Below are 12,589 nucleotides of genomic sequence, written 5' to 3'. Positions count from 1 at the left end.
ACTAGAAGTTGAATATAACCAAAAAGAAAAGAGTCCAAACGCTGGACAGTAAATAAAAAAAGAGACAAGCTACTGGCGATCACCAATTGATCCCTGCATGACGCTAGCGCTCCTGCTCAGTAGGCTGGAAGCGCACGCGATCACTCTGAGGCTGCGAATTACCAGGCACGCGATTGCTCCCATTCGAGTCATTCGTAGCATAGTCATCAGCAAAAGGATTCCGCACCTGGAAATCCTCAGAGTTATATTCATATCGACCGGTAGTCGCAGATCCGGAGACAGGATGGGAAGCAAGTGGACGACCACCAGTCATAGTCGGAGAAGGCAGTTGTGTCGCAACGGGTGCCGCGACGGGTGCCGCAGCTTCAGGACTCCGCGTTTCAGTACGAGGCGGCGCCGAAGGGGGAGGAGAGAAATTCGTAGCGGCTGGTGCAATAACCTGCGAGGTCGGCGAGGGACTATTCAGATTAGACGAGGTCGGCGACGAAGATCCTCTGATCTTGCGCGCCTTCAACATGGCACGCTGTTGTTGCGACAGCGCGACGGAGATCTCGTCGTTCGTCTCGATGAGCGTCAATAGGGTATCCTCGTCCGGAGCCGGGTTGGTCGTTTGGATATATCCTTGAATCAAACGTGAAGCGGTCCCGCAGCGGTCAACGAACTCCTTGATAAGATCGTTGCCTTCCAGCTCTACCGGCGGCGTGGACTGGACGAACTGCGTTAGCAGCTTTGCCGAATTGCGCGCTTCCTCGATGCGGGCTGCCAGTTCCACCGGGGTGGGGAGGGTATTTCCCCGCGCGCGGGGTTGTGTGTATGGCTGCTGCTGGTGACCGGGAGGCCTGTCCGGGACTTGTGGTGGTATGATGGAATTCATTGGGAAACGGTCGATCTGGGTAGGTTAGAGTCTTGGACGGCCCGGAGAGACTACGATGTGCTCACCAAACCGTGCGAAGCTTTCGTCTTCTCCTTCGCCCACATCTGCAGCAGCAGTTTGAGATCGTCGTCCCATGCGCGCTGTTGCTCGAGGGTATCCAGATACTGGCGGAGAGAGCTCTGCACGTGCCAGTCGCGTCCTGTGCGGAGTAGCTCTTTGACGGTCGTCACGAATTTGGCATCGAAGTTGCGGGTGAAGGTGTGGCCTGGGTTGTCGACCAGGATGCGCATGAGCATAATCGCATTGTACTGGGTTTGGTTTGTGTTGCCGGCTGGATCGGAGAGATACTTGCGAATGCGCAAAGCCGCTTCCTTGGCGGCATTGGGGCTTGACTCGGCGGCTTCGACGATTTTGGGGAGGTGGACGAATTCGTTTCCTTGCTGGAGTGCAACGGCGATTGTCAGTCTTGGAAAGGGGTTGTTGGTGTCGTATCCGAGGCACATACCGCGTCGCGCGAAGAGCCATTCGCATTCTCATTTGGACGCGCTTCGCAGAAGGCGGTCTGGAGAAGGTGTCAGTATGTCTTAATCGATCGCTCTGGAATCAGCACAAACCAGTTCTTTCAGGACAATGGCTTCTGGTGAGTCTTCACGAGGTTCGACACTGTCACTAGAGCCTATGTTCAGGTACAAGTCAGCGAATTTGCGGGGAGACGTGGAGGCGGCGAGACACTCACTTGAGCGCCTGCTCAGTGATCCCAGGAAGCGCTTCATGGTGATCGCACAGTCTCTTGTTTTCGGGGGAAATTCTGAAAAAGAAAAAAAAAAGGGTTCGTATTGTCAAAGAATAATACTAGCCGGGGGCCAACTGCCGGCGTCGAACTAGTCTGCAAGGAACTAGCAATAAATGCCCTCACTAAGAAATTAAGAAAATACCTAGGACGAGACGGTATATATATAATAATATATAACTTCAATATCGGTCAAAGCCACATTCCACGCACGCATCCAAATATTCTGCATTGCCAAGCTGAAGACCATCCAGGCTCCAGGCAATTAGTCCAATTAGTCTCAGACAAGGATGTTTTTGATTCCTGACTCAGCCACGTGTGAAATGGTACACAGTACACAATTTCAATACGCAGTGACACTATATTTAGAAAGTACCAAGTACTTGACACTACGTACTCCTCCCATATCGAACGCCACACCCCCTCCACCTACCCCTCTACTGTGCTTCAACAGCATCAGCCATTTCCCCCAAAGTCTCAAACCGCCAATCAAAAATGGGATCCCCTGTATTCCCCATCAAAGCCCCAGACCTCTCAATCCAAACAGACTTAATACCAACCTTCCTAGCAGGTTGATGATCATGAAACTGACTCTGCGCCGTCTGCAGCACCTGTCCAGACCCCACCCCAAACTCACGTTGCACAGCACTCAACATGTACTCAAAGTTCCGTGGATCGGGCTTATAGCTCCCAATATCCTGCGCGGTAAGAATCATATCAAAAGATACGCCCTGCAAGCTACCGGCATTGGACTTGGCGAATGAAGCCCGGTCCACGTTCGACAGCACCACCAGCTTGTAGTGCTTTGATAGTCGACGCAGGGCGTCAACCGTGTCGGGGAAGGCTGGCCATGTTCCGACGGAGTTGCCGAATTCACGGCTTTCTTCCTCCGTTGGTGGGTTGAGACCTAGGCGCGCGGCGAGGGTGGGGTGGATTGCTGATAGTAGGTCTGAGTATGGGAGGTCTGGGGTTGCGGTTTGTTGGGTGCTTTCGAGGTCCTGGTAGGTTGTTAAGAGGTGTTCGCGGGTGAACTGGGTGGTGCTTTTTGAGAGGATTGGTTCTAGTGCGGTGATGATGCCGCTTTCCCAGTCTATTAGGGTGCCGTAGACGTCGAAGCAGAGGAGGCGGTAGTCTGAGAGGTTGGTCATTTTGGTTTGATCCGGTGAATATATATATATATATATATATATATATATATAATGAGGGTATAGATTGAGATGATCAATAAATCATAGAAGTATATTCTCTTCCGGGCTACTTATACCCCCGCATGTAGATCCCTGCTTATATATAGATGAATATTCCCCTTGGCATGTTCCTAGACAAGGATGTCGGGGACCAGAAGTGGTTTAGGCAGGGTTTCCCTGTGATTCCATTCATGCCGATAATCCCTCAGCATATGGAGGTTACCTCGTGTTCCAAGGCATTGGTCACCGATCATTGCTACATCCAACCATCGCTACAATCAATCGGATGCATATAAAACAGAAAAAATAAGATCATATTATATGACCGAAAGATCGGAACCTCGACAGAGGTGTGCAGCTAGACAAGACAGAAACGGAGAAACACTCTCTATCAAAAGAGAAAACACTCGATAGAGTCACGGAGAAAGAACCACGTTTGTATCATGATTGGATCGGGAAGTACAGAATCCTATTTCCATCACCCTGGGCCATATCGTTTAAACTTTTTATTGGGTTCTCCTCCGAGTGTTGGCGCCATGACCTTAAAATCTTGTATGATCCGGTATCGATTCCGTTCCAACATACACAGCTGATGCACAGAACTCCGATCCTTCCCGTCCACCGCAAAAATCTTTTCACATCACGTCCCCTCACACCTTCTTATGGCAATCCGTTTATGCCTCAATGAGAGCACGGCGGATCTGGGTACCACGCTGGCGGGTAGAGAGACGGACCTTCTTGTCCTCGGTGGCCTTCTTGACCTCCTCGGCAGCCTCGGTGAGGATGAGCTCGATGTGGCAGGGGTTGGTCATGTAGGGGTTGATCTGGGAAGAAAAGTCAGCATTTTCGGATACAAGACTCCAACCGTAAACCTTGGGATTAAAAACGTACACGACCGTGAGCACGGTAAGTGCGGCGGCGACCCTTGGGGGCCTGGTTGACCTGGATGCGCTTGATGATCAAGGCGCTGGTGTCGAGACCCTTGCCATCGGCGTTGGCCTCAGCGTTCTTGAGCAGATCAATGATGTGCTCAGCGGACTTGACGGGCCAGCGGGCCTTGGAGACACCGAACTGCTTGCCTGTAAACGAAAAAATTGTCAGTCGATGTTCGACTCCATTCACAAATTTTCTTTTCCCGAATTGTAGATCCACAGCATCGCCAATAAGCCAAGAAATTCCATCCATTCATTCCATTCAAGTTTTCCTCGTCATTTCCATTGCATATCCAGTGGCTGTCGTATATTTGGCGATGCTGTTCGTCTTTTCACACAATCCATTCCTCCGATTCATCCGGAATTTTCTTCAAGAAATATAAAAAAAGGGCGACTCACCCTGAGCAGTGCGACCGGTGGAGCCAGCGTAGCGGCGCATGGGAACGGCCATGGTCTTGGTGGTAACGTTCTCGAGGAAAGTGAGGGCCTTGGACAGCTTCATGCCGTTGACGGCCTGGGCGGTCTCACGGGTGTTCTTGAAGCTGACACGGAGGTAAGAGCCGCGCGCGCGGGCGCTCTTGGCCTCCGAGATCTCCTGGGCGGCGTAACGGACCTGTGTAAAGCATCGCTCGTTAGCAATGGGATCGTCGTTGGATGTTGGTGATGTTGGCAGCGAAAGTCGACCCGGCGATCGGACATTGAATGTGCATCACACGGGTGGCATTTCGTAGAGAATGGGATTCGGAATAGTCATTATCGATGACAGGGACATGCAGCACTCACCATCTTGAAGGAGTTGGCGAGGGGGGTGTGATGGTCCTCGGTGATGAGTTGTTGTCGCTTTTCGTCGTCGTCCGGCTCTCGCTTGAGCCACTAGATTTGGTGCGGTTTTTTTCGCTCTTGGCGCTCTGGCCCTAAGCGAGCCCTAACGCTAGCCATTTTGGGTGGATTCTGTCTTTGAGTTATGTCAGATCTTAGTCATTGGGTTTCTGCCCCACATCTCAGGTGTCAATCCCTTTACAATTAATTAAATCAACTAAGGTGAACACCTGGGCACCGCTTGGAAACTATACTGAATATTTGATGATTGAACGGAAGCAATTTTATTCTTCATAAATCCATATCTACATTTTGTATATTTTGTCTATTTCTTCTGCTCTGGCACCTGTGTAATAAGCTCACCCTTCTCAACAGCCGACCGCAGGTTATCCAGCACCAGAATCTCCATCTCCTTCTGAGTCTCATAGGTTCCAGTACCAATATGGGGCAGCAACATAACATTAGGGTTGCTGACAAGGCCGGGCTCAATTTGGGGCTCGCACTCGTACACATCCAGACCAGCAGAGCGCACCTATAGACATTCACCAGTCAGCCGGGATTGTCCACATATCCATCATGGAAGGCAGATTTAAAAGCATTACATACCTTGCCAGAGTCAAGCGCCGCAACCAACGCCTTCTCATCAATCAGCGCACCACGCGCCGTGTTAACGATCACGACACCATCCTTCATCTTAGTGAACTCGGTCGCACCAATGATGTGGCGCGTAGATGCGTTCAAGGCCAAGTTCAAGCTGAGCACGTCCGAACTGGCGAGCAACTCGTCGAATGAGACGTATGTCGCGCCGACTTCCAGATCGGCTGGTAGACGGGATCGGTTGTGGTACTGAATCTTCATGCCGAAGGCCTTGGCGCGGATTGCCATTTCCTGCTCATGGTTAGCTGGAGTCTAGTGGTGGACTACTGCCTGTGCTACACACCCGTCCGATGCCTCCCATGCCCAGAATTCCGAGAACCTTGTTCTTGGGGTCGTGGCCCAGGGTGGTTCTGTACTCCTTTCCTCCTGCGGTGATTGGGCCTTGCCACTTTCCTGTCATTGGGATTATGGTTAGTTACTGGTTACTCAGGGAGATTATTCTGCGATGGTTTAGAGCCACTTACCTTCCCGAAGAGCAGTAATAGGAATATGAGCCTGGCGCAGAGCGCCGATCATCAGGAAAATGCCCACGTCGGCTGTCGCATCGTTGACAGCAACTGGGGTGCTGGACACAGCGATGTTCTTCTTTGTGCAGGCGGCAACATCGATGTTGTCGTATCCTGCGCCGTTGTGGCAGATGTACTTGAGAGATTTAGGCAGGACTTCGAGCATCTCTGCATTGAACGGACCGGTATACTATGCGCTGTCAGCAGGATAACTCGAAATGAAGCAATCAGGCCAATGTTTACCTTGGTGGAGTTGTTGGAACGGTAGAGAGCGACTACATCGTCGTACTTGCCAGCCTTGCAGTTTTCAATGAACTCTTCTCTGGTTCCGCTGGGGAATTCCTAATTTTGTCTGCTTTAGCGGGATTCGATCGCGGCGCAATCGGAATCGCGTACCTTCAAGGTCAACAGAGATGAGATGCTCTCCCACTCCTTGCGCGCGTGCGTGATTTCTCCGATGAGGAGAGCTGATTGTGTTGCCATCTTGTTTCTGCAAATGTTAGATGCGCCAAATGATGTCAGCGGGGTTGCTCACGTTTGTAGAGTTCTATAGATCTATGGTTCTATAGGAGTATATCAAGAGGGCAAGAGGATTGAAGAAATGAAGCGAACAATTCAGAAATTAGCAAGTTTGAGAATGAAAAGAAAGGAGAAATTCCAAGAGTCCAGGAAATTCTTTGAAAATAATCTTGGAGATCCCCGCTATCGCGGAACCCCCATGTCGTGACGGGGGCTCCTCCGACGGTGTCTTGGATATGGATATAGCCCTGGACATTGTATAGATCGTGTACTTGTACATCAATCCCCATATCTCTATTAACTCATTTCTACACTTATCTCTACTAGTATCTACATTTTATCAACTAAACTTTGTACTTCTATACTTCTTTACTTCTTGATCTTCAAAGTAAATGCAAATGCAGGAATAACCACCCCCACGTCGGGTATTGAAATCCCCCATTTTGTCCAAAACCCGACAGCGGAGCACCTCCGGGCCCGGAGCCTTCCCCCCACGAGGGCCGAGTGGGGTCTTTTGTGTCTTTTGAGGGGGAATCAACGGGCCGACTTGGAATGCCGTCAGAGGTCGGGTTTCGCTTTTTATTTACTTTACTTTACTTACTTCAAACCTTTCTTCTATTCTCTCTAAAACTACTTACCTACTACTCTCCATACTATACACATCATGGCAGACACAACCACCAACGCGCTCGTCCTTCACGGCGCCAAAGACCTCCGCCTGGTAAGTAAACCCCAGATACAAACCCAAAACACTAGCCCAAGACCCCAAACTAACCGAAACCAGGAACAACGCACCATTACACCCCCCTCAACAACAGAAGTTCAAGTCGCCATCCGCGCAACCGGAATCTGCGGCTCAGACCTGCACTACTACAGCCACGGCCGAAATGGCGACTTCGTCGTCCGAGCCCCAATGTGTCTCGGCCACGAATCCGCCGGCACAGTAACAGCCATCGGCAATGGCGTAACAACCCTAAAAGTCGGCGACCGCGTGGCCCTGGAAGTCGGACTCCCATGTCGCACCTGCGCACTCTGCAAACAAGGCCGGTACAACATCTGCAAAGCGATGCAATTCCGCAGCTCGGCCAAGGCCTTCCCCCACCTCGATGGCACGCTGATGGAGCGCACAAACCACCCAGCGGATATGTGCCACTTGCTTCCGGATAGTGTGTCCGATGCGGGCGGTGCGCTTGTCGAGCCGCTTGCTGTCACCTTGCATGCTGTGCGCCGCTCACACCCGCCTAGTAAGGAGGAGGTTTCTCAGAACCGGGAGGCTGGGGAGGAGACTGCGGCGCTGGTTTTCGGTGCCGGCGCTATTGGACTCCTGCTTGCTGGCGCGCTTGCTGCTAGTGAGAATTTCTCCGCGATTGTTGTTGCTGATATTGATGCGCGGAGACTTAAGATCGCGGAGGATATGGGCCTTGGGCTTAAGACTGCTCTTATTCCGAGGGCGGAGACGCCGCCTCCTGCGAAGGATGCGCCGCATGCTGAGCAGACGGCTTATGCGTTGGAGAATGCGCAGAAGGTTGCGGCGAAGTTGATTGAGGCGGTTGGGGCTAAGGATGGACTTGTTGTTCATGGCTTCACTCGTGTTTATGATTGTACTGGTGTGCCCGCTTGTGTTCAGGCTGGTATCTATGCTAGTGCACCTGGTGGTGTGCTGGTGCAGATTGGAATGGGAAATCCTATTCAGACTTTGCCTGTTGGTGCTGCGGCGCTGCGTGAGGTGGATATCATCGGTGTCTTCCGGTATGATGGGTTTGCGTACCCTGCTGCCATTGCGCTGCTGGCCAGTGGGAAGGTGAAGAGTGTTGAGGAGAAGGTTGTTACTCACAGGCTCAAGTTGGAGGAGGGAGAGCGGGCGTTTACACTTGCTGGCAAGGGAGTTGATGAGGAGGGAAACCCTGTTGTGAAGGTTATTATTGAGAACCGCCGGGGTGCCAGTGGCTCTCTGTAAATGTGGTGATGGTGACGACGGTGATGATGATGAACTGTGTTTGAAAATACCCGATTGTGACATTAGAGCAAAAGGATGGGTACAGATGTATATATGTGGGGTATGAGGATTTATGAACTACAAAATTGAATTTACAAAATTGAATCAAGATGTTGAGTATAGTGATAACATGTAGGGCGCGAAAGGCCAATGAGATATATTTTCCCTTCTTATACTGTTCTTCCTAATATTTGGCGGATTGCTCATTTCAACCCTCCACCCAACAAGAGGCTTTGACCCGTCATGTATCCTGTTTTCACAAGCATAGTCACAACATTGGCCGTTTCCTCAGGTGTCCCGAGGCGACCGAGTGGAATACCAGCTGCCACCTCAGGGATAGCGGTAGCGTTAGGGATCATACCGGTGTCACCAATCATGGCAGGGGCCACATCGTTGACACTGATATTGAATTCAGCCAGCCGGGTAGAAAGGTTTTTCATCATGCCTGTCAGACCACCTTTCGAGGCAGCGTAATCTAAAAGAAAGTTAGTTTGATGTTTTCCAGAAACGAAACAAGTTACATACGACATCCATTGATTCCTCCGCCTTGCGCAGCAATCGAGGACATAAACACAATGCGCCCCCAATTCTGGTTCTTCATATGCTCGACCACCCCCTTGACGAGAATGAACGAAGCGCGCAGGTTGACATGTAAAGTATAATCGAACTCTTCGAGAGAGCAGTCCCAGATCTGCGGGATCCGTTTCCCGTGTCCGGCGTTTGAGACCAGGATATCAGGTCGGTGGCCGTGTTCGGTGTCGATTTGTTGGAACATAGTCTCGATGTCGTCAGCGGATCCAACGTCCACTTTATGGATTGAGATGCGGAGCTTGTTATCGGGGTATTTGTTCTGCAAATCGGTCACCAGCGCGTTCATTGCGGTCAGGTTGGTCGCGTATGTCAGGGCGAGATGGACTCCATGTTGGGCAAGCTGGTGTGCACAGGCTGATCCGATTCTACGCAATAAATTGTTAGTTATTCATTCTCCGTGTTGCGGTAACATGAGCTGAGGAATGACTTACCCTCCCGATGCACCGGTGATTAGCGCAAGTCGACCCTGGAGCTCGTTAAGTGACATGATGCGATAAGAGTTGAGATGTGCTGTGTGCGATGATATGCAACGATAAAGTGCAGAAGTAAACTCCCAAATCTCCAAGTTTGATCTGGCAACACCTCGGTTGCCCCTCGGGGCCATCTCCGATGGTGCCCCCGCAGTCCCCCCCCCCGCGTCATTTGCCGTCAGATCGGGGCGTGGGGGTACCACACATGTATCACATGCATCACGCGATAAGGAAAGCCATTTCCAATAATTTAAAAGAGAAGGCTGCTGCTCATATCCCCCATCCAAGTAGATGGCTGCCAAGACTGCGAGCGTGGCTCACCAGATTGGTACATATCGGATGCATTCTGGAACGCATCCAGTCCCAACAAGCCACCAGAAATCTGGTCTCCGGATACATAATCGCCCACAGCCTCCAAATCCAGCCATGAGAAGTCATTGGCAGGACTAAAGTGCATGTATCCCGCGTCTGCGACCGGGTTCGGAAGGGCTGCTTGCAGTGAGAAGTCACTATTTTGCTGTGCCTCTTCGGATAGGTTCGTGGATTTGGGCTTCCACAGAAGCTCTAGAAGGCGAGCATAGCGCGCCCCGACATCATCACTGCCGGCGCTTGCTTGCTTGAGGACTTCGGTGGTTCGGATGACTAGGCCTTGGACTTTTGCTTCTTCTGATGGGACCATCATTCCGAAGGAACGAGCCTATGGTATCGGTCAGATGATATGTAGAAGAGGAGGATTTGAACAGGGATCGTACCTTGTAGAGGAAAACGGCGGAGTAGATGCCATATCTAAATCGCATGAGCTGTTTGCGTCGACATAACACGCAATGAAAGGAAGACTTACAGGTAGAAGCGGAGAGGCATGAAATGGAGATGCTTCTCAGGATCTACTAAATCCACAAGGATTGTCAAGTATGACTTGGCCGCATCAACAGATTCATAAATGAACCGTGAATCTTGCATTGAAGCGACGTTCTTGAACGTCGATTTTAGGTGTTCTCGTTGGCCTTGTAGGTCGGTTTTCGGTTTCACTAGCGACTGCGAGATCGCAGCTTGGAATGCGAAAGCAGTTGTATACAGACGTAAGTACTCGTATGACAACTGCAACATTGCTCGCATAGGTGGTGAGCCTATTGATATGTTAGAACCAAGACACCCAGAAGCCCAAAGAATGGAGAAAACCCAACTTACAATCCAGTGACCCCCAAAGTGACTTCCACCGTAGAATCGCCAGACGGAAGTCATCCACATATTTTACATAGTCTCCCATCAGCATCATCTGGTTACTAGTCCGCATTCCTGAATACAAAACCTCGTGAACATTTCCATAAAGCTGCGTAAGATCCAGCATAGCCTGAAAGATCTTTGCATAGTCCTCTTCGCCCTCGCTAACCGGCTGCAGCGACGGAAAATCCTGACTGACAAGACCAGTCATGGGCCCGGGGCCACGAGACCAGAAAGCACGTCCAATGCGCACAGAAATCAATCGGTCAGAGACATAGCAGCTCGCCCAGGCCAACCGCCGACGAGCCTCACTCTCTTGATCACCGTAAGGATCCCCACGGAAAGAAGTGCGATCCATGCCGATGAAATACCCCGAGCGCAGGGCAAGCCCGACATGCATCCATGCAGCGCGGTCTTCCTCTCCGCGTCCAACCCGCTCAATACGCGGTCGCAGTCCCTGCGGTTCCCACTCGGCAAGTAACAGAAGCGCTTCGACTGCTTCAACATCACACTCCGCACCCGCGGCGATGCCGGAAATCAGCTCGTGCATGTACTTGGAGCAGTACTCGTGGATCTCGGGCTGGTCGACCAAGTCCTTGGAGGCGATGGTCAGGACTGCGGTGAGCAGGTGTTTTTCATTAGCCGCGAAGGCGTCTATGGCGGTGCGCGTAAAATATTTCCTCGGCACGAGGGGAAGATACGGGTGGAAGTTCTCCGCGTAGCGGGAGATGAGTTGCCACACCGTTTCCGGGTCTAGGGCGCATGTCTGAACGAGTCTGTAGGCCCTGATGCCCGTGGTTGGTTTGTTAAAGTCTGAAACAACGCCGTTGCGTAGGTTGTTGTATGTTGGGAACACTGTTGGCTCCGACCGAATATGGTCGTTGCGGACCTCGGGGGTTATCCCCGTGCCTTCTGTTTCTGTGGCGATGCCGGTCAAGCATTGCCAGGCATCTGATGGATTGCGCGGGACTGATGATATCGAGGTATCATCTTCCTCGACGGATGCTGAGGCTGGTGCTGGTGGGTTGGGTGGCAAGAAGACCAACGGGCCGGGATAGGAGGCCGATTGCACTCTACGGTTCTCCGAGTTAGTTGGGCTTGATGCTTCTGAATCCTTGCCCGGCGACTGATTGGCTGGTGTAAAGTTTTTGATTTTATTCTTTCGGATTCGACGACCTCCACGATTTGAGCCGCCTAATATGCATTCACGATTTTCGCGTACGCAGCGCTGGCATGGTGGTTTGCCCGGATTACCGTTCGAGTCTCTGCATGCGATCAGCGCGGAACCAAGATATTGCTGATCCGGGGGAAAAACAGCAAGGGCCGAAGTGGCTGAAACGGGAAGAATCGAGGGAAAAAATGATAGTCTTACAGATCACATCGAGACTTGCGCTGTCTGCAATGCAAACAGGCTCGAGAAACGCGCTTGGCGATATCACGGCGAGCGGCTTCTGATGATTCTTCGTCCATGGCTACAAGAACATTGAAGAGTATGAAATCAAAGTCGTGCATCCCCACATAGAAGTCCGCAGGCCCTTACTCATCGAGTCCATGCTCAGGGCCTGGGGGCCCCCCAACGCCTCCAATGTGGGGGAAAGTGCACACCCATGGAAACCTTGTGTGTCAATTTAATATTCACGGCAGTTGGTCTTTATAACTACTTAGGTACCTAGGGATATGTGTATATATATTATATATATATATAATATATGGAAACTTCCTTTTAAAAAGATAATAATTTGAATATTACAAATAATCAAATAATAAAATATTCGAAATGTCTCATTTCTCCCTACACTAATATGTAATGGCCATTCGGTCATTTTTAAGGTCAATAGGGAAAATTACTACCGTCAATTGCCGACGGCTATTGACTTCGGCTAAAGGAATTGCCCGGAGTAACCCCGCGTTCCTCGGGTCTTGATTGGTACATGTACCTCTTATTTGGAGCTCCTCCCTGTTGCTTTTGATTCTTTTTTAGTTCGGAGTCCTTTACATTTTGATCTTCATATTCATATTCATATTCA

At 50.9% G+C, this 12,589-nt stretch overlaps 7 protein-coding genes across 7 annotated transcripts; 1 reads left to right on the top strand and 6 right to left on the bottom strand.

Annotated features, from left to right (window-relative positions):
• Positions 1–103: 103 nt before the first annotated feature.
• Positions 104–1,647, bottom strand: N7455_003249 (VHS and GAT domain-containing protein; the record flags this gene model as incomplete). Its single annotated transcript, XM_040960911.2, has 5 exons — positions 104–889; positions 940–1,314; positions 1,380–1,436; positions 1,489–1,550; positions 1,611–1,647. 5 exons carry the CDS (start codon positions 1,645–1,647, stop codon positions 104–106), a joined length of 1,317 nt encoding a protein of 438 aa, XP_040808618.2.
• A 454-nt stretch (positions 1,648–2,101) lies between these two features.
• On the bottom strand, positions 2,102–2,812 carry N7455_003248 (uncharacterized protein; the record flags this gene model as incomplete). Its single annotated transcript, XM_040960876.2, has 1 exon — positions 2,102–2,812. The coding sequence occupies one exon, from the start codon at positions 2,810–2,812 to the stop codon at positions 2,102–2,104; it is 711 nt and encodes a 236-aa protein (XP_040808641.2).
• Positions 2,813–3,525: 713 nt separating this feature from the next.
• rpl17 (60S ribosomal protein uL22) lies at positions 3,526–4,722 on the bottom strand (the record flags this gene model as incomplete). Its single annotated transcript, XM_040960925.1, has 5 exons — positions 3,526–3,675; positions 3,743–3,930; positions 4,183–4,396; positions 4,567–4,656; positions 4,714–4,722. 5 exons carry the CDS (start codon positions 4,720–4,722, stop codon positions 3,526–3,528), a joined length of 651 nt encoding a protein of 216 aa, XP_040808683.1.
• Positions 4,723–4,927: 205 nt separating this feature from the next.
• N7455_003246 (D-mandelate dehydrogenase-like dehydrogenase) lies at positions 4,928–6,248 on the bottom strand (the record flags this gene model as incomplete). The annotated part of the gene is made up of 6 exons (XM_040960881.2): positions 4,928–5,134; positions 5,209–5,490; positions 5,543–5,652; positions 5,724–5,955; positions 6,009–6,107; positions 6,162–6,248. 6 exons carry the CDS (start codon positions 6,246–6,248, stop codon positions 4,928–4,930), a joined length of 1,017 nt encoding a protein of 338 aa, XP_040808680.2.
• Positions 6,249–6,948: 700 nt separating this feature from the next.
• Positions 6,949–8,241, top strand: N7455_003245 (NAD(P)-dependent alcohol dehydrogenase; the record flags this gene model as incomplete). Its single annotated transcript, XM_040960912.2, has 2 exons — positions 6,949–7,005; positions 7,069–8,241. The coding sequence occupies 2 exons, from the start codon at positions 6,949–6,951 to the stop codon at positions 8,239–8,241; spliced, it is 1,230 nt and encodes a 409-aa protein (XP_040808670.1).
• Positions 8,242–8,483: 242 nt separating this feature from the next.
• On the bottom strand, positions 8,484–9,358 carry N7455_003244 (SDR family NAD(P)-dependent oxidoreductase; the record flags this gene model as incomplete). The annotated part of the gene is made up of 3 exons (XM_040960880.2): positions 8,484–8,755; positions 8,806–9,236; positions 9,303–9,358. The coding sequence occupies 3 exons, from the start codon at positions 9,356–9,358 to the stop codon at positions 8,484–8,486; spliced, it is 759 nt and encodes a 252-aa protein (XP_040808630.1).
• A 233-nt stretch (positions 9,359–9,591) lies between these two features.
• N7455_003243 (uncharacterized protein) lies at positions 9,592–12,032 on the bottom strand (the record flags this gene model as incomplete). Its single annotated transcript, XM_040960921.2, has 5 exons — positions 9,592–10,038; positions 10,094–10,127; positions 10,183–10,468; positions 10,530–11,827; positions 11,935–12,032. 5 exons carry the CDS (start codon positions 12,030–12,032, stop codon positions 9,592–9,594), a joined length of 2,163 nt encoding a protein of 720 aa, XP_040808663.1.
• Between the last annotated feature and the right edge of the window lie 557 nt (positions 12,033–12,589).

The sequence above is a fragment of the Penicillium solitum genome (assembly GCF_028829755.1).
Source record: "Penicillium solitum strain IBT 25940 chromosome Unknown utg000001l_segment0_segment0, whole genome shotgun sequence".
NCBI lineage: Eukaryota > Fungi > Ascomycota > Eurotiomycetes > Eurotiales > Aspergillaceae > Penicillium > Penicillium solitum.
Note: the sequence above shows the minus strand (reverse complement) of the source record. Positions and strands in the feature narration are given on the sequence as shown.